We start from the raw sequence: 19621 nt of genomic DNA, 5'->3' as shown, positions 1-19621 counted from the left end.
CACCATCCCTACACTAAAAAAAATATTGTTCGCGAAGTTAATGGCATCCCGATGTCACTTTTCTAGCTAATGGCACGGAACACTGAGGCCAGATTCCAAGAGTGTGTTTGATGCGACGGTCTACATTTAGACAAAATAGTGATCATTGAAATAAATGTTTATCGTTCGCAGTTTATTTTTTATTAAAATTATAAATCCTAATTCTGCCACCGGACACCCTTTACCTTTCCCGTCTATAGTGTGCCGTTAATATAAGTACATAAATATTTATTACTATTTAAGTACAAGTTGTCCGCCTCCGTAGTGTAATGGTCAGCACGCTCGGCTACCGTTCTGGAGGTCCCGGGTTCGATTCCCAAGGGGGGTAAAATTAAATATAAGTGATTTTTTCACTGTAATATTTAGTCAATATTACCATGGGCTGGTACCTGAAGCGGAGGGCTGATCACCTTTCCTTCATGTGTAAACGATCAAGATAACACTGCGTTTATATGACACAGTGCCCTATGCACCATTGGGGTGCGGATAAGGGTTTTATTATTATTATATTTAAGTATATTTATTTGATGGAAAACAGTGGATGGGGACGGCGCAGGATCGGGAGGAGTGGAGGCGGAAGGGGGAGGTCTTTGTCCAGCAGTGGACCTCAACGGGCTGATATGATGATATTTAAGTACAAATATCTACAAGGGGAAACGTGATACGGTTCTTTTTTCCGCACCATTGCGCTAACCCTGTCCCAAAAAATTTAATGCGAGACAGAAAGAGGGAACACACTAGCGCATAAGTACATCAGTTCCGTCCTAAAAGCACCTATTTTGGAAAAAAAATTCGGGTATAAATACAACAAACATTGTTTTCATAATTCTGTAGAAAAAAAGTTGATTTTTTTCTACAGAATTAACTCTGAAAATAACCTGAAAGTAGGGTGGGTAAACAGGATGCTCAATTATAAAACAAAAGAATTTCTGGTTAATTATAATACACATTTTTGAAAAAATAACATTTAAATTATGCTTTATTTTGCTTCTAACCACATAATATCACAATCACGACTCTATTGTTAAATGTTTAATAGTTCATGAAATAGATATAAATTTCCTAGTCACTTTAATGATTTCGTTACTTGTGTTTTGAATGTCGAAATGAAAAGGTTATTTATTGTATTTTTATTAACACTGCCAAGTAACTTAACTCAAAGTAAGTATATAAAAACGTCTGAAAGTATTTGGTCAGATCAAATAGTCTGAGTGTCACTTTAATAACACTGGCCAACAATGATTGTGTAACTGAAATTTTTATGACTGATTTGGACTAAGTTAATCGTTCTTATTCAATGTCTATATGGTGACAAGCTTGTATCACATCAAGTTTTGATGTTACAGTCATATTATTGTTTGAAACGGTAATAGTGGTTGGTATCTAGACATGTTTTAGTATAAGGTCTAAGGGATTAAAAAAAAGTATTGATTATGGAGTAACAGTGGAAATATTTTAACTTATTTATATTGAATAAAATTATATGTTTATATATATTAATACATAAATAATAAGATAAACTTTAGTCAGTATCAGAATTAAAAATATCCATAAATAAAGAATCTGGCGTGCTACATTTTTTTTGCTCGTTTTTTAATTCAGCTATGCAAAGTGCATAAAGGTATTTTCATGCTAGTTACAAAATAAAAGTTGTAAATTGTTGGCCAGTGTAATTGATAACTAAGAATATATATTTTTAAAGAGATAAATTTTGTTTCGGGTGTAAAATAGTAGTAAATGGAGAAATTTTGGAAAAGATATTTGTTTTCTTATATTTGAGGAAGTATTTTTTATATGAAAAAATTGATATAAATATACAAAAAGAGAGTAAATGCTGGAAACAGTGTTAATGGTGCAATGAAATCAGTTAGAGCAAGTAAAAGCCTTAAACCGACAGTATGCAACAGTCCTGGTAACCTGTTATCAACTCAAGTTGGCAAAAGGATGATGAAAATAGACTGAATGCAGTCGAAATGTGATTTTTTAGATAAGTGTGTGGAAAAACAACATAATACAGATGTTCAATGGTGAAATAAGGAAAGAATGCAAGGCTGAGATAAGCTTTATCTATAAAATTAAGAAAGATGTGTTGAGATGGTTTGGAAATGTGGAATGAACTGAGGAAAGAACAGTAAAATTGATGAGGCAAATAAAGTTGAAAACAAGATCAGAGGAAGACTGAGGAAAACTTGACATAATCAAGTATTTTAAATACTTGAAAGTGGTAGGGTCAGGAGTGTGGAAGAGAAGATTCTTTGCAAAGACAGAGTGGTCTGGAGTTCTATTCACTCTGACTACCCCAGCCCAGAAGTGGCGTGATGGTTAGTTAGTAAGTAAGGATGATTCATGATTATAAAGTGCCATTTTCATAAAATACTACCTAAAGGGCGTTCCGCTGTGATATTATATAATATATTGTATATTCTTGGACAAATCAATAATAAAAGTCAAGTCAAAGCTATACTTTCCCATGGGTATAGCGTCAGACTGCCTGGTCATATTTGTCACATCTTGCACATATGGCTCAGGTCCGTTAAGGTCGCATAGTTATGGAACACACTTTTAACATATTTAAATTTTAAAAATATTGTAAAGTAGGTACTAAATATTACGTTTATACTTCCTTTGAAACAAGCAAGTATAAATGAGTTGTTGAGGGGACTGAATCACACTTGCAAATTATACATTCATACTTGAAATTTCATTCCTTTTTAGTATTTTTTTAACTACACAGATTTAAAATAGTCAAGATTACAATACAAGCGTATACTTTCAATTGTCCAATGATACTTTTAAGGCAGTTGACTCATTGTTATCTTATCTATTACTTTTAAATATACGCGTCCAGAGCGTGTTTCGCACGTACACACCTAGCATCTATATTTTAGACCTATCCAAAGTGCTAAATTTTTACTGATTATGCGTACATTTATTTTGAGTAGATTTACTAAAACAAAACAATCTTCACCTTATTTGGTTTTACAATGTTTTACCGGGAAAGGGTTATTATAAGTTTGGTTTGACATTTCCAGAACTTCCATGTACCGGACCAAACGAACGTTATGTCAAGTGCAAGAATCCAAAGCCTACAACTTGCAAGAACTTGAGGCAACAACCTTACACTGTGTTCCCTTTCTGGGATAACTGCTCCCCAGGAAACGATGGATGCGAGTGTCAGCCTTACTATGCTAGAAATGACAAAAATGTGTGTGTTCCTTTAGGATCCTGCTTCAGTAAGTTTAGTAATAAACTATGATCAGATCAATATACTATGGTCAAATCATTGTACTACGGTTAGATAAATATACTATACTTAGATAATTATGCTATGATTAGATCAATAAAGAGGTACAAACATATTACATACCACTCTTACAAATTACTTGTAAAAGCTAGCATATCTTTTTCTTCTGTGCATGTCAAGTCAGGTCACCCTGACATCAACTGTCACTTGACAGTAACTATCCTTGTCTTGGGCAGCTTTAAACATATGAACAATATATGCTAGCTTGTACAAGTATGGATATGCAATAACACATACTAAAACAATATAACTGTAATTAAATTATTATTTTAAAATGAATTGAATTGAACAAAACAAAAGTTCTGCATTGAAGAATCTGGAGGGTTGGTCTGATTACTGATGCGGTGCCCTGTGCACCATTTGGGTGCTGATGAATGATGCTGAGGAATATCTGATTTAACATACCCTAAACACGGAGTTATTTTTAGATTCTCTTCTATAAAATCAATCATTTCAATTATCATTTTTTTATTTTTTATTTATTTATTGAACGGCTGAAGCCTTTAAAGTAATACATATAATACATATATACAGTATCTAATACAAAAAAAAATACACAAATGAATACACTAATAGAGAAACAAAAAATTTGTAACAAATAGTCTTATAACATAAAATCATAATTAAAAAAATAACAAGTAGTAAGCACTACTAAATACACGTCTCCTTCAAACACTATCGGTGAGCAGTAAGAGAGAGTGAAACACAACGTTTAAATTTATCCATTATAACATGGAGAAGAAATGCTGAGAAAGTACAGATTTCAAGGAGGATAATAATATATTGAATAAATCTATACTTTCAAAAGCATTGGCTAACATGTGAAGCCGCGGAATCGGAGAGAACATGGCATAGTTTGCATTACGTACAAATACTGCGAATACAGATTTTTGCCTAGTACCTCTTTGGCGCACGCTAAGCTTTATTTGGTTTAGGAGATCAGGGCTGTTCAAAAAATTGTTAATAATTTTATATAACAGAACCAGATCAGTGATTTCCCTTCTATCACTTAGATTTATCAATTTAAGCCGCTTCATTATGCAATTATAATCTAACTCAACAATGGGTACATTTAGTTTAAAATTAATATATCTAAGGAACTTGTGTTGCACTCTCTCTATGCTGTCAGCGTGTATAGCATAATGAGGAGACCAGACTGTGGAGCCGATTTTTGATTTTCATATAATATCAACTGGAGTTTTTTGAAATAAACAAATAAGTAAATTAGTGACAGTTTACAACCATTATGAGCATGGATGATTTTAGAAAATTGGTGACAATGCCGATAAAACTAGTCAATGCAAATAGATGGCGACATATGAACGCCTGAAACACAAGAATTACTCAATGAATTTTTCTCATGATGTGTTATTATTGGCTAATAAATTAATATGAATAATCACAGACTATTGGTGCAATTCTTATTGAAATCAGTAGATAAATAAGGGAGAAATGAAGGTTTAAATTTTAGATATTTGAATAAAACGAAAAACGGACACCGCTATATGTCATCAAATTTTACGTCATTGTTTGTGTTATGGGGCGTATCCTTTGTGTATCTGCTTTATAGAGCTGCAATAATAGTAGTGTGGATTCGTTTCTGTGACGTCATTTGTTGCCAACTTATGAAAACAACGTTTTTACGAAACCAAATTTTGCAAAAGAAAATTATGAATGAAAATATTTATTATATCGGCTGTTCTAAACATAAAACGAGTGTAAAACAATCCTCTATAGGATGAGTCTGTTAAATTAGATATTCCTTCCTTAAGAAAAATGATCCAATCTCAACTAAATTTATGGGTATGGTTTACTTCTGCCAAATGCACAAATGCGATAGAGGCATGATTTATGTCATTGACATGATTTATGTCCCAAATCAACACATGATTTTGGCTTGACAACAGTATGCTTTATTTCTAAGGTCCTCCATCTTGCGGGGTGAACTCGGCTTGGAAATGGTGCCCGAGCATCTGTGTGTATGACCACACTTGCGACTCCTACATGTCAGGGCAGGTGGAGACTTGTTCGTGGCCTCCCCCGCTCCCCGATGGGGTGGTATGCTTTGCCCGCTGTGTATGCTCACCGGGCTACATTCATGTTGATGGGGCCTGCAAGTTGCCAGAAAAATGTATGTACTCCTATCATTACACACTTACATTATTTTGTAATTTTTATATTCAATGATAATACTTCGACGGTCTTGATGGATTTAGAAAAATGTAAGAAATTTTAAAAAAATTAACACGAAGGATTTGAATGAGTGCATTTGCGGACGTTTGTAGCAGATAGGAGTTGGGAAGAAGGGTCAAGAAACATAACAGTCTGTGCGAGAAAGTCCAGCATGTCATAAAGCTTAGCATTCAAACACAACTACTCTGGCAAGAGTGAACATTCGAGAAGAACTGTAGTTACGATACAAAATAAGTTCTGTACTTTCTCATTCTTTAATTACTTACTTCAGCCTTCTACTTTTGTCCAGTACTGAACAAAGGCCTCCGTCTTGGACTTCCACAGTTCTCTGTTGGAGGCAAATCTCTTCCAGTGCAGGCCCGCCACTTTTATAATGTCATCGGACCATCTTGGGGCCAATAGATGGCGACACATGAATGCCTGAAACACAAAAAGTGTTTAGGCCCCACGGTTCTGCGTCTTTTGCATAAAGTCAATAATAAAGAAGACTGATCTATCCGTATTCTGCTTGTATAGGCTGTTTGGAAAACTCTCATCCGGTGGATGCCTCGGCACCATGTGACACGTCCTGTTCCGGAGACGTCTCTTGGGAGTGCCTTTTCATCTCTCCTAGGCCGATGCAGCTCATGTGCAGGTGCAAGCCTGGCTTCTTCAGGGAGAATGGAGAGTGCATTCCGAAGAGTGATTGCCGTGAGTTTAGTGTGTAAAGTGTTATTAGTGCATATGTATATAGAATTAAACATCCTGGTCTTAAGAGATTATTTGATGACATGTTTAAGTACATTACCACAGTGTTATGCGGTATGATGGTGGAAGATTATCAGTAAAAGATCGCTATTTCTTTGACTGTGGTTTATTCTATGTTTAAGTTACTACGTAGTTCTAAGTGAGTGACTGCTTTTATGTAGAGACTAATCTAGAATGCCACATGCCAGACAATGCGGGTACATACATGACTACGGGATGTTGTTGTCACAAACATATCCACATTCCTTACAATTAGCATGATGGGAAAAATTAAGTGTGGAAAGAAGAAAGCCGTGCCTCTGAAATATAAGAGAAATACTTTATAAACTATTTCTTTCTTTCGATCACACAGTCTGCGCTAAGAGACGTAGCAAGGAAATACAATTTTTTTGGTATATAACAAATTCTATTTTACATGTTCTTGTGTAGTATGTATATATATCGACCGACCCTTTCCAGGTCAAATATTGTAAATGTTTGATATGTAAGTTCGTTTTGTTTCGGTTAACCTGCTCAAAATAATTAAATGCAAAATTTGGAAATAACTGTAGATTTGGAAATATCCAAGTCATGCATTCTAGAATACACTATACATATTTTTTAAAAGCAGATTTTTAAACAAAACGATCTTTACCTAATGCACTTTTATAATGTTTAACCGAGAGAGGGTTGTCATGAGTTTGGTTTATATATTTCCAGAACCTCAATGTGTGGGACCGAATGAACATTACGTCAATTGCAAGAATCCAAATCCTACAACTTGCGAGAATTTGAGGCAAAAACCTTACACTGTGTTCCCTTTCTGGGATAACTGCTCCCCAGGAAATGAGGGCTGCGAGTGTCAGCCCTACTATGCCAGAAATGCCAAAAATATTTGCATTCCTTTAGAAGACTGCTTCAGTAAGTTCAGTAATATGCTATGATCATTTTAATATGGATAGATTAATATACTACGACCAATATCAATACACAATACTTGGGTCAGATCAATATACTATACTGGGACCAATAATGAGATCTAACCATATAACCACTCTCCCCCAAGGAACTCGTTTAAATTCCCAGTACTTTGTGTGTAAAATATGTAGAAGCTTGTACAAATAAATATGTGCAATTCTGAGTGTCCTAATTGCTCCTATTTTTCCTTCCCTCTAATACTTGTTTTAATGTATTAAAAAAATATATATTGCCAGATACATTAATAGGTTTGGTTCACGTTTGTCAATCACTAAAGTGTGAAGGACACCCCTCTCAAATATGATTTATGACCTGAATCTGCAGTTGATTTTGGTTTGAAAACAGTGTGGTTTATTTCCAAGGTCCTCCATCTTGCGGGCTGAACTCGGCTTGGAATTGGTGCCCGAGCATCTGTGTGTATGACCACACTTGCGAATCCTACATGTCAGGGCAGGTAGAGACTTGCCCGTGGCCTCCCCCGCTCCCCGATGGGGTGGTATGCTTTGCCCGCTGTGTATGCTCACCGGGCTACATTCATGTTGATGGGGCCTGCAAGTTGCCAGAAAAATGTAAGTACTCATATTATCAAACAGTTATTTCATTTTTATAATTACACATTATTTTTATTCTCGTTTGATGATAATACTTTGACAGTCATGATGAATGTTAATTTACCTTGCTTTTTATGTACATCATCATCAATTAGTGGATTTTTGTTTCTTCTAGCTAAAAAAATGTTTTATTTTAATCTGTGTTGGGAAAAGGAAGGATAAACTAGTGTGGGGTCAATCAGGAACTTCTCAGCACTTGCTTATTGCTGGTAGAAAACCACTTAAAAGGAGAAGCCGGACTGTTGGCTTTCATCAACAGGCCTTCCATTCCGCTAGAAGAGGGTTCGGCATTTTGTGTCCTAGCTTTATGGTACCAATGTCCTTTGCTATTTTTAACATGTATGATACGAGAGTTCCTTATAAACTAACACAGAGCCGATATCGGATAGGTCCTCACCCAGGCTCCTGCAACGCGCCTCCAGCTGTTGTCTTTGAAAGCTGTTATTATTTGAACAAGACTACTCTGGAAAGGGTTAATGGCTCAGAAGAACTGTAATCTATGTTCGGTGCTGTATTTTCTCATTTTTGAATTGTTTTAAGGTAATTTTGTAGAAACATGATCTGTTCTTATTCCCCTCATATAGGCTGTTTAGAAAACTCTCATCTGGTGGATGCTCCGGCACCATGTGATAAGACCTGTTCCGGAGAGGTTTCCCAGGAGTGCCCGTTCACCCCTCCGCAGTGGATGCAGCTTGTGTGCAGATGCAAGCCCGGCTTCGTCAGGGAGAGAGGAGAGTGCATTTTGAAGACTGATTGCCGTGAGTTTTAAGTGCAAAATATTGTAAAACTTCTTGGTCTCATTTAAAAAATATATATATAAAAAAATGTACTTATTATTTTAAATATGTTTCTATGTGTCACCTACTTTCAAAAGCCGCCAGATCCATATAAGTCGATTTTACAAAAAATGCTAAATTCTCCGGGTAACGTTTATGTTTCAAAGATTTTTCTATCTTTAGATAAAATATTATGAAATAGAGAATTTTCCCATTTTTAATTTTTTTTTCAGTATCAAAATAAAACACGAGACACAAACCAATAATGACGTCATCTTAATTTTTGACCTATCCCCGCTCTCTGATTGGCCGATACGGGTCAGAAAGCAAGTTCCATGAATATAGCGGCATTTGAAATACAATGCTGTTTTTAAGTATTTTTTAGCAGGGTTTTCAAGTATTTAAATATTTTAAACAATAAAACCCACAATTGGCATTTTGATAGAGTATTTATCTTAAAATCTTATAAAATTGGATCTGGCGGATTTTGAAAGTAAGCGACATCTATTAGCTAGGCTAGGACTATTGTGAAAAATAGTAAGCACTGGCCGTCATTATCTATAACAAAATGTCAATATATAGTTCACTTCATCACACTGATCTTAGCACGTTGTGGATATGTAGATCTAATGAACAGTTCCCAAGATGTCGAGACTTATATCCGGCAACTTGTGATTCCATCCTGTCTGTATACATAATGCCGCTATGTGAGGATATAGGGATTGTTTCACGAGGGCTACAGCTGTAAGGATACGTGCGAGATAGTAACAGAGTGTGTGTTCGGGTGGAGAATTGTCGTAAGTGTATCTTATCATTTCCACTTCTTATTCACTATGGGTTTTGAACACAGTTGAAGACAAGGGCAATCTGTATCTTTTTATATGGGAAAGCTATAGGTAAAGCTAATAACTATATGGATATGTACTGTATGAGGTACACCATATATAATGATTAAAAAGAGTTCTTTAGAGTGGTATTAACATGTAGAGCAAATGGATAACGAGAGAATGACACAGAAAGTATATTTGGCAAATGTGAGTGGGAGAACAGAAGGAGGATAGCTGAAAAAACTTGGCAAGATTAGATCAAACAGAACCTATCTGATTGACCAGTTGTATGGATGTGAAGAAAGCTAAGTATGTGCATGTCAGGACAGAACTTTTGTCACAAAAGTGCGAGAAGAGATATTAGATTACTATCTGTGCGGAGCCACTAATGGACCGCACACGAGACTGGTGTGTCAGTGGGGATATAACTATGTCAGACCACAGATACATCAGATTCAATGTTCTTTCTAATAAAGAAAGAGAAATTGAAACTTACCGGAACCCCAAGGCCACTAACTGGGACGGCTAAAGGCACCAGTTAGAGGAAAACATAATATATATATAACCATATCCGCTCCCTAGGTGGAGCATATGGAGTCCACAAACTGTCTCCAGGCTTTTCTGTCGGCTGCCAGCTCCCTTGCATCCTCCCAAGTCAGATCCGCGTCCCGAAGTTCTGACGAGAACTGCCGACGAATTGTCAGCAGTGGTCGTCCTGGGCGGCGCGAACCTGATGCCTTGTAAAAGAAAAGGAAAACATAATAATAATAATAAAACCCTTATCCGCACCCAATGGTGCATAGGGCACTGCTATATATAAACGCAGTGTTATCTTGATGACACAGTAATAATTAGGAATATAATAAATTCAGAAATAAGAAAAATAAAAAGGGACTACTGGACAAAATTCGAAAGACATGGAAAATGATCTATATGGAGCTCAGAAAAAAGTATGGAAAATGCTCAGAAATAAAAAGAAACCAATAAGCGAATATGTACAAACAAAAAAAATATCCTTGGAGGAATGGGAGAACTATTTCCAAAAGCTTTATCAAACAGATGGAGAAAATCAATCAGAATTCACAAGTGTTAACGAAGTGAGTGAAATTGAGTTAGGGGAAATTATGGCAGCAATAAAAAAACTTAAAAACCGAAAGGCAACCGGAGTTGACGATATTAACAATGAACTGTTGAAATACGCAGGGGAAATTTTGAGTCGAGAACTACATAAACTGTTCAAAAAGATACTAGCAATATCTCTTTTACCAGCCGATTGGAAGACTAGTATCACAACCCCTATATTAAAAAAAGGACAGAAAAGTAACCTGGATAACTACAGAGGAATATCATTGATATGTTTAACTCTTAAACTTTTCACACAGATCCTAACTAGAAGTGACCATACAAAATAGCGAAGAGCAACAAGGTTTCCGAAAAAATCGTTCCACCACAGATGCAGTATTTATAGTGAGGCAAATAAAAGAAAAAGCTATTGAATATAATAGGCCGGCATTCGTATGCTTTATTGACCTCACTAAGGCGTTTGGCCGAGCCAGACTTAATGATATAACGCAAATACTGGCTGAAAAAGGAGCGCTCCCAGAAATAGTCAACATAATCAGGCACAACTCAACTCACAGACTCAACTCAAACACCAGCATCAGAGTAGATGGTAAACTCTCAAATCCTATAAGAGTCGGTACTGGCATCAGGCAGGGCGACAGTCTTTTCATTCCATTCCTCTTCAATCTTATCATGGATGGGATTGTGGAGGATATTAAGATACAGTTTCTCCAGGGTATGCTTGGCTACAATAGTTTAGAGACCAAAAGGAATGTGTATTTGATTACGCATTTTTATCGATTGTTGCGCGGTATGATCGATAATCCTGAAATTATCCAGAGCATTGGTCTGTATGTTCCCGGTAGTTACCTAAGACAGCGTCGGCATAGATTGTTTCACATTCCTATACACAGGACCAACCTGCCAATGGTTATGCCTGTAGGAAGAGCTACCGCTATGTTGAACAATATCACATTGGATATTGATCTGTTCCATGTGTCCGAAGGAGTTTTCCGAAGTGGGATTCTTCTACACCTTTAAGTCTTATTGCTTACTTTTATTATAATATATACGCCTTGAATATTGTTTGTAATGTATATATTATTTTTTTATTAAATAAATTGAATTGAATTGAAAATTGAATTGAATTAAAGGACTACATAAAGGATACAGGCTGGGAGAGAAAACCATTGATGTTGTCTGCTATGCGGATGACGCTGTTGTATTCGCTGAGACTGAAGGGGACCTGCAACTACTCTTGCACGCATTCCACCTTGCTAGTCAAATGTTCAATATGGCTATATCCGCTACAAAGACCAAGAGCATGGTGTTCTCTCAGAACCCAGTGGGATGTAGCGTGACTGTGGATGGCGTCTTGGTAGAGCAGGTGGAAAAGTTTAAATACCTGGGTGTGGACCTGTGTGGTCAAACGGATCTGCGATGCGAAGTGATGGGGCAAGTGAACAAAGCCGCAGCCATCTCAGGATGCCTGAAAAATGCTATATGGAAAACCCTGAGATGAAGATCGGCAGCAAAATCAAGTTCTACAAAACTTGTGTCCGACCCATCATGACGTATGGAATCGAAAGTAGAGCGGACACCGTTGCCACAAAAAACGCGCTTAGAGTGTCAGAAATGAAGACTCTAAGAAGCATATCAGGCAAGAGTCTCCGAGATAGAATAAGAAATGCTAGGATCAGGGAAATATGAGAGATCGAAGATGTCGTTAGGTGGGGAAGGCAACAAAGGAGACAATGGTATGCGCGTGTGAGGAGAATGGAACCATCCAGACTCCCCCACATCGCACTGTACGGCCAACCCCATGGTAGACGACTCCCGGGCAGACCACCAAAGAGATGGGTCGATAGCTGGGAATCGACATCGCAGGAGGCTAATCCCTCTTAAAAACAGGCCGCAAGGCCTACAATAAGAAGAAGAAGGAGAAGCATGTCTACTCACAACGGGTGCTATGTCCTCTACACCCACAAATGCCTTAGAGGCGATATTGAGCCTGAGACCCTTACACATACACGTGCAAATGGAGGCTCGCATGGCATTGCTAAGGGCGGGAATGGATGGCAGGAGAAACTGGCGCTCCAGCGAAATAAGAGGATTACACTCAGATCTACACAAACTTCACATCATGGATATGCCATCAGATGCCATGAATGTGGGTTACTGCTTTGTCAAACACTACACAACAGACATACTCGAAAGGGAGACATGGCGAGAGAATGATCCCTACTCCTTTCGAAGTGGAGACATCGTATGGTATACGGATGGATGAAAAAAGACGGTCCGACAGGCTCTGGAATCTTTGGCGTCCACCCCAAACTGAAGAAATCAACTTGTCTGGGAGAATATGTCACTGTTTTTCAGGCTGAAATGAGTGCAATCATGGAGTGCGCCCGCATGGACCTATACCGATCATACTATAACAAATCTACATCCTACATCCTAGATCTACATCCTCTTGGACAGCCAGGCGGCGCTTAAGCCCCTAGGCTCCGCTTAGATAAGATCTAAACTAACCCATGAATGCATACAGGTTCTAAACCGTCTGGGCGAGAAAAACGCGGTAAGGTTGGTTTGGGTACCCGGACATTGTGGTGTTATGGGCAACGAAGCTGCCGATAAACTTGCAAGAACTGGTGCTGAGGCCACCAATGGGCCCTGAGCCCATATGCGGACTAACACTCAGCACTGTCAAGTTTAGCCTAAAAAACTGGGCCATGGACAAGTGCCAAAAAATCTGGTCCAACAGCTCAAGGATGAAACACGCAAAGGAACTGATCATGGGGTACTCGCGGAAATTCACCCCAGAAGCTCTAAAGCTTAGCAAAAATCAAATAAAGATCCTAACCAGGACCTTGACAGGACACTGCAGACTGAGGAAACACATGACAAAAATAGGACTACATGACTAGATACTATGGAGGATAACGAAACACCAATCCACATTTACTCGCTCGCAAACGAAGTCACATCCTTGGAGGACCATTACTGGACTTTGAGAAGGTGAAGCTCCTACCACCAAGACAGGTTGTGAGTTACATGACACATGTAGGTCTTGAGAGTGAGCTGTGATACAGAGGGAGGTCACAATATACCTAATATGGTCGCAGTGACATAAGGGATGCAAGATCCCTTGACCTCACAAAAAAAAAATTCAGGACAGTGACGTTCCTTTCTCTTTAAAATGGTGTGATAGTAGTAGTTGTATGTAACTTAATAGAGGCATATACAATCTTAGCATCAAGACTCAATTGACTTGAAATGAAATCGAAACCTATAAAAGCAATTCGCTTGCTTCGTGTGCCAGAGGGTCCAGTAAAAGCTATGCTGGATGGTGTAGTACGCTTTGTAAAATACGACACCAGGGCACCTTTAAGACCTCTGCATCCTGGGGGAGTCAACTGATTGATGCTTCACCCTGAGGTCTCTATCTCTTCAATCTACCCACAATAGTAAATTAGAGCTTCAAGTTCAGTGAGAGAACTTTCCAGGAGAAGGACCTATATTCTGGAATGTCCTCCCGCCAGCAATCTCAAAGATGAACAACAACAAAAATCCCAATATTGAAGTAGTATACAATTCTGCAACCCTGGTCATAACATTTTAATGTATTTTTGTTGTAAAATTTTCATGAAAATGGCGCTACAAAAATTATCACAGCAAAGAGTCGCTCGCCAATTTTAGTACTATAAATTACAAACTAGTTAGATCACTTTATCCATAGCCATTTCTGTATTAATCTTGAGGAAAAAGCGTTTGGTTACAGTGAAGTTTATGTTTTAAAAGAAATGTCATTTGAGGCGGGCGACATTAGATTGCATCAAAAGAATGATGACATAAAAACGTCGATAATATTTTTGTATTATAGTGATATTTATTCGCTATACAAAAAAGCAAGACAAAAAATTTGACATTTAATATGCGTTTTTTGTATATAAAGTTGAATTTTATTTTATTTTGCTTTGCGGGTGCAAAGCGTCCATTTAAGATGCTTGTCTGCAGGAAGGATAGTAAGGATAGTTAAGTTAAATGTGAAAAATACATCTCAAACACCTAGACTAATTGAAAATAGATCTTTCTTGAATGTATTTTGCAATTGGCGGGAATCGAACCCGCGACGCCAGTTTCGCAGTCGAGCATCTACCCAACTACGCCACGGCGCTTGTCAGTGACTGTAACCGAAATGAACAAAAATGTGCACTATACCGTGACATAAGGTTTCTGAAAAGATAATGTGCTCACATTGCTGCAATATAAAGTGTCTGAAATGCACAAAAATCTGGAGAGGGGCATTTAACAACATCATAAACTCAATAAAAGTAGTACAAAGAACAATTATTAAAGTAATATTGAAACAACGATCAACATTCTCAATACAAACCCTTTTTTGCTAATACATAGAATAATAGATTTATATTATCCACTAACACTTCGTGATGGAATTGCATTTTTAATATATTATTAGATTAAAACCAATATTTTTAGCTTTTCCACATTTTTTATTTGACCAGTGACCGGGTTTCGTCGTTACCGACATCATCAGACTGATAAGAACTGACAGAATATAAATTTCTCAGTAGGTACATAGAATAAAATATATCTACAAAAAACAATTATAGTAAATAAATCCCTTACCGCACCCCAATGGTGCATAGGGCACTGCTTCATATAAACGCGGTGTTATCTCGATCGATTACACATGAAGGAAAGGTGATCAGCCCTCCACTTCAGGTACCAGTCCAGTGTAATATTGAATAAATATTAGAGTGAAAAAATCACTTATATTTATTAAACCCCCCTGGGAATCAAACCCGGGACCTCCAGAACGGTAGCCGAGCATGCTGACCATTACACTACGGAGGCGGACTGGATAAAAACAATTATACGACTTCTTAATGAAAACCATCATCAAAACTAGAAACAAACATACCGCAATGATATGAAAATAATTTTAAAATACCCAAACGTAACATAAAACTAACTAACTAACCATCACGCCGCTTCTCCGCAGGGGTAGGCAGAGAGAATAGAGCGCCACACCACTCTGTCCTTGCAAACATTCTTCGCCTCTTCCACGTTCATGCATCTCCTCATACATACCCGCCGATTGTTACGACTCCTAACCTGACCACTTTCAAGTATTTGGCATACCTGATCGTGCCATGTTTTTCTCGGTCTTCCTCTGCTTCTTTTCCCGCTAACATTCGCCTCATAAATTTGTTTTACCGTTCTTTCCTCACTCATTCGTTCTACATGTCCAAACCATCTCAACACACCTTTCTTAATTTTATCGATAATGCTTATCTCAGCTTTGCATTCCTTCCTTATTTCACTATTCGCACATCTATCATACATCTTAACATAAAACAGTAACATAAAACAGTATCAACAAAATCACATATACTTAAATTCTAAATTAAAAATATAAACAGAGTAATAAACAGACATATACTAGTAATAAACAGAGTATACAGAGTAATAAACAGACATATACTAGTAATAAACAGAGTATACAATAGAAAACTAAACAAGATAACTCCTTCGTACCGCATAAAAATATATGTTCCTCAGTAATATTTAAAAAAAAAGTGAAATATAATACTATCAACAACAACAAAAAAGAAGAAAAAAGTCACTCTCCAATCACAAGAGCTCAGTCTCTTTTTTAGAGAGGCTCAGCGCAAATAAAATAATGAGATTGTATTAAGTAGAAATTTATAGAAATTGTATAAAAAAATATAAGTATATTAAATAAAATAAAATAAAAAAATCTTCGCACAGTAAACAATGTGTTATATTATTTTTTGACATCTCATCAAAGATGAAGAAGAATATGGAAGTCTGGGCATTTACGGGGCTGACGACCGTCATCGGCTGGTTTAAGTGATCAATTTACACACGTGTAACATTCACGAATTCTACCCATTATTGACAACCACACTACTAAATTGGTTCATATATAAAGAACTTCCAAGAATTTGAGTAGTGTGGTTGTCAATAATGGGTAGAATTGGTGAATGTTACACGTGTGTAAATTGATCACTTAAACCAGCCGATGACGGTCGTCAGCCCCGTAAATGCCCAGACTTCCATATTCTTCTTCATCTTTGATGAGATGTCAAAAAATAATATGAAAATAACTCCTGTAATTGGAGATAATCCAGATTTTGTGAACAAGTATTTGGACACACTCAAAATGTTGTAAACAATGTGTTAATATACCTTTTTGCATACATCTCTTCTTTTTCTAATGTCAATATATTCAGTTTTAGACAGTTATTAAAAGTTTTTAATTTGAGTTTTACTTAGTAAATACCATTATTTCTTAAAATTTATTGTGATACGTGTTTCGATGCATTCTACATCATTGTCAAACACGAAAATGATGCGAAATTCCTTCCAAACAAGTGTCAATAGATTTTAAGAAACAGTGGTATCTACTGAGTAAAACTTAATAAAAAATGGATACATTTTACCAAAAAGTGACTGCTGAATCAATTCTTTTAAAAAAAAATGAATAACCCGCAAAGCCTCTATTAGAGGCTTGTCTGCAGGTAGGATAATAAGGATAAGGAAAGTAAATGTGAAAAATACACTTCAAACACCCAGACCAATTGAAAATAAATATTTCTTGAATTTATTTTGCACTTGGTGGGAATCGAACCCGCGATACCAGTTTTGCAGTCGAGCGTCTACCCAGCTACGCCATGGCACCTGTCTTATTAACTTGTTAACTGGGCAGTCCGCTGTCCAATTACGCAACTTGTAACGGGCGCGGATACTGATTCACTCCGTGTCTTAAATTCATGTCGAGACATGTATGGACGACTAATACCTTTGTTGTTCAATAAATATACATAATATAATATATATAATATAATAAACATATATTTCAAGGACGTATTCATATGTCTTTCCCGTACCCGATATTGTTTGCGTTGGACGTATTTATGCGTCCCGCCCGGTTAACAGGTTAATAAAGTTATTATAAGATATGCAGTGATTTTACAATGCAGTTACTGTTGCTAGGTCTATAGTTAGGTCTGGTTTAACTTGTAATTATTTTCTGTACAGCTAAATGTCAAGAAGCAGGTATGGAGTATAACGCCTGTGGATCCGCATGTCCACCCTCTTGTGACGTGAGGGAACCAGTATGTCCCCCCGTCTGCGTGCCGGGCTGCTACTGCAAGCCAGGATCAGTTATGCACAAAGGAAAGTGCAGGAAAGTGGAGAATTGTCGTGAGTTTTGCACATTTAAAAAAATAAATCATATAATCCATCGATAAAATTTTCCAATCAACACATTGTTTGCGGGAAACACTTAAAGGCATATTTTTTATGTATTTTTTTCAAGGAATAACCCGCAAAGCCTCTATTAGTCTTCTCTGCAGGTAGGATAGTAAGGATAGAGAAGGCATAGTTAAAAATACATCACAAACACCCAGAACAATTGAAAATAAATCTTTCTTGAATTCATTTTGCACTTGGCGGGAATCGAACCCGCGATGCCAGTTTCGCAGTTGAGCAGCTACCTAACTACGCCACGGCGCCTGTCCGGTATTGTACATAATGTTGGCAGAAACCGGAAGACGCTTATAAGTTTTCTATTTGCTTACTTTTGGTAGAGTGCGAGAGATACACCAAAAATATTGTACAGATCGGAATTGGGTTTGTGGTTACTTGTGGTTAGTATACTGAGGGTCGGATGGCAGACTGTCCAAGTATAATTAGGGATGAAGTTGATAAAAAACCACCTGACAACAATGTGTTAACAACCTATTTCATTTCATTCAAACCCTTATCCACACCCTAATGGCGCATATGGAACTGCATCATATAAACACAGTGTTATCTTGATCATTAACACATAAAGGTTAGGTGATCAGCCCTTCGCTTCAGGTACCAGACCAGAGTAATATTATAACCACGTCTTTCACTAGGGCCCAAAAAACTCTATTTTATCGCTACAAAATGAACGACCAAAATCTGATGCGAGCGTCGAATGTTAGGGATCTGGGCGTTAGGTTTGTGAGCACCCTGACATTTCACCATCACATAGAGGCAGTCAGTGGTAATGCATTGAAAATGCTAGGATTTGTTCTGCGTACTGCCAGGGTTTTCGAAAATACCCGCGTGCTGAGAACTCTTTATAACTCCTTGGTGCGAAGTACTCGAGACTGGGTCGATGATTTGGGGGCCACACGAGCTTAAGTACTCTCTTATGGTAGAGAAAGTCCAAAAGAAGTTTTTGAGGTATCTCTACATGAGAGAGTACGGCTATAGTCCTTGGCTCTACCCGACCGAGTTTCTCCAGGGTATGCTTGGCTACAACAGTTTAGAGACTAGAAGGAATGTGTATTTGATTACGCATTTTTATCGATTGTTGCGCGATTATCCTGAAATTATCCGGAACATTGGTCTGTATGTTACCGATAGTTACCTAAGACAGCGTCGGCATAGATTGTTTCACATTCCTATACACAGGACCAACCTGCCGATGGTTATACCTGTAGGAAGAGCTACCGCTATGTTGAACAATATCTTATTGGATACTGATCTGTTCCATGTGTCTGAAGGAGTTTTCCGAAGTGGGATTATTCTACACTTTTAGCAATAGTTCTTGCATATTTTCGATTTTTGTATGTATTTTAATGTATACGCTTCAAATTTTTTAGTTTGTAATGTATATGTTAATTGAATATAAATGAATTGAAATTGAATATAAAATAAATTTGATTTTCTTGGGAATCAAACCCGGGATCTCCAGTATGGTAGCCTAGCGCGCTAACCACGACACTATGGAGGCGTATACCCTATTAACCTGTATGTAATTTGCTGATTTTCATTATGATGTAATTTTCAGCAAATTTCTGCTCCGACCCCAATATGGAGTTCCTGAATTGCGGTTCTGCTTGCCCTCCGACCTGTAAAGACAGGTATCCACTCTGCGTGGAGACTTGTGTTAAAGGGTGCTTCTGCAAAAAGGGGTATCTCCCCGACAGCCAATGCAAGTGCGTTTTACCCAAAGACTGCTCTTAAATGCTACACCACAATTACAAATTTGCCACCAGCAGTGTGACTATTATGTAA

General features: G+C 37.4%; 1 protein-coding gene and 1 long non-coding RNA gene across 2 annotated transcripts; one reads left to right on the top strand and one right to left on the bottom strand.

The window, feature by feature from the left end:
* Window positions 1-5849: 5849 nt before the first annotated feature.
* LOC148308161 (uncharacterized) lies at window positions 5850-8246 on the bottom strand. The gene is made up of 3 exons (XR_015837708.1): window positions 7916-8246; window positions 7553-7789; window positions 5850-5956 (listed from the first exon to the last, which is right to left on the bottom strand). It is a non-coding gene; the product is annotated as an uncharacterized LOC148308161 (long non-coding RNA).
* Window positions 8247-8327: 81 nt separating this feature from the next.
* Window positions 8328-19570, top strand: LOC148308160 (zonadhesin-like). Its single transcript, XM_088262224.1, has 4 exons — window positions 8328-8343; window positions 8436-8609; window positions 17606-17770; window positions 19395-19570. The coding sequence occupies exons 1-4, from the start codon at window positions 8328-8330 to the stop codon at window positions 19568-19570; spliced, it is 531 nt and encodes a 176-aa protein (XP_088118350.1).
* The last annotated feature ends 51 nt before the right edge of the window (window positions 19571-19621 follow it).

This window comes from Brachycentrus maculatus, unplaced genomic scaffold, assembly GCF_059751285.1.
Source record: "Brachycentrus maculatus isolate JH-2025_06_01 unplaced genomic scaffold, ASM5975128v1 h1tg000175l, whole genome shotgun sequence".
Taxonomy (NCBI): Eukaryota; Metazoa; Arthropoda; class Insecta; order Trichoptera; family Brachycentridae; genus Brachycentrus; species Brachycentrus maculatus.
This window is presented reverse-complemented; position numbering and strand designations above follow the sequence as displayed.

What these genes read in the sequence shown, in the direction of transcription:
- LOC148308160 (XM_088262224.1), top strand. An exon ending in CATTTTGAAGACTGATTGCC is followed by an intron (nt 8,610 to 17,605) that starts GTGAGTTTTAAG and finishes TTTTCTGTACAG; the next exon opens with CTAAATGTCAAGAAGCAGGT. An exon ending in CAGGAAAGTGGAGAATTGTC is followed by an intron (nt 17,771 to 19,394) that starts GTGAGTTTTGCA and finishes TGTAATTTTCAG; the next exon opens with CAAATTTCTGCTCCGACCCC.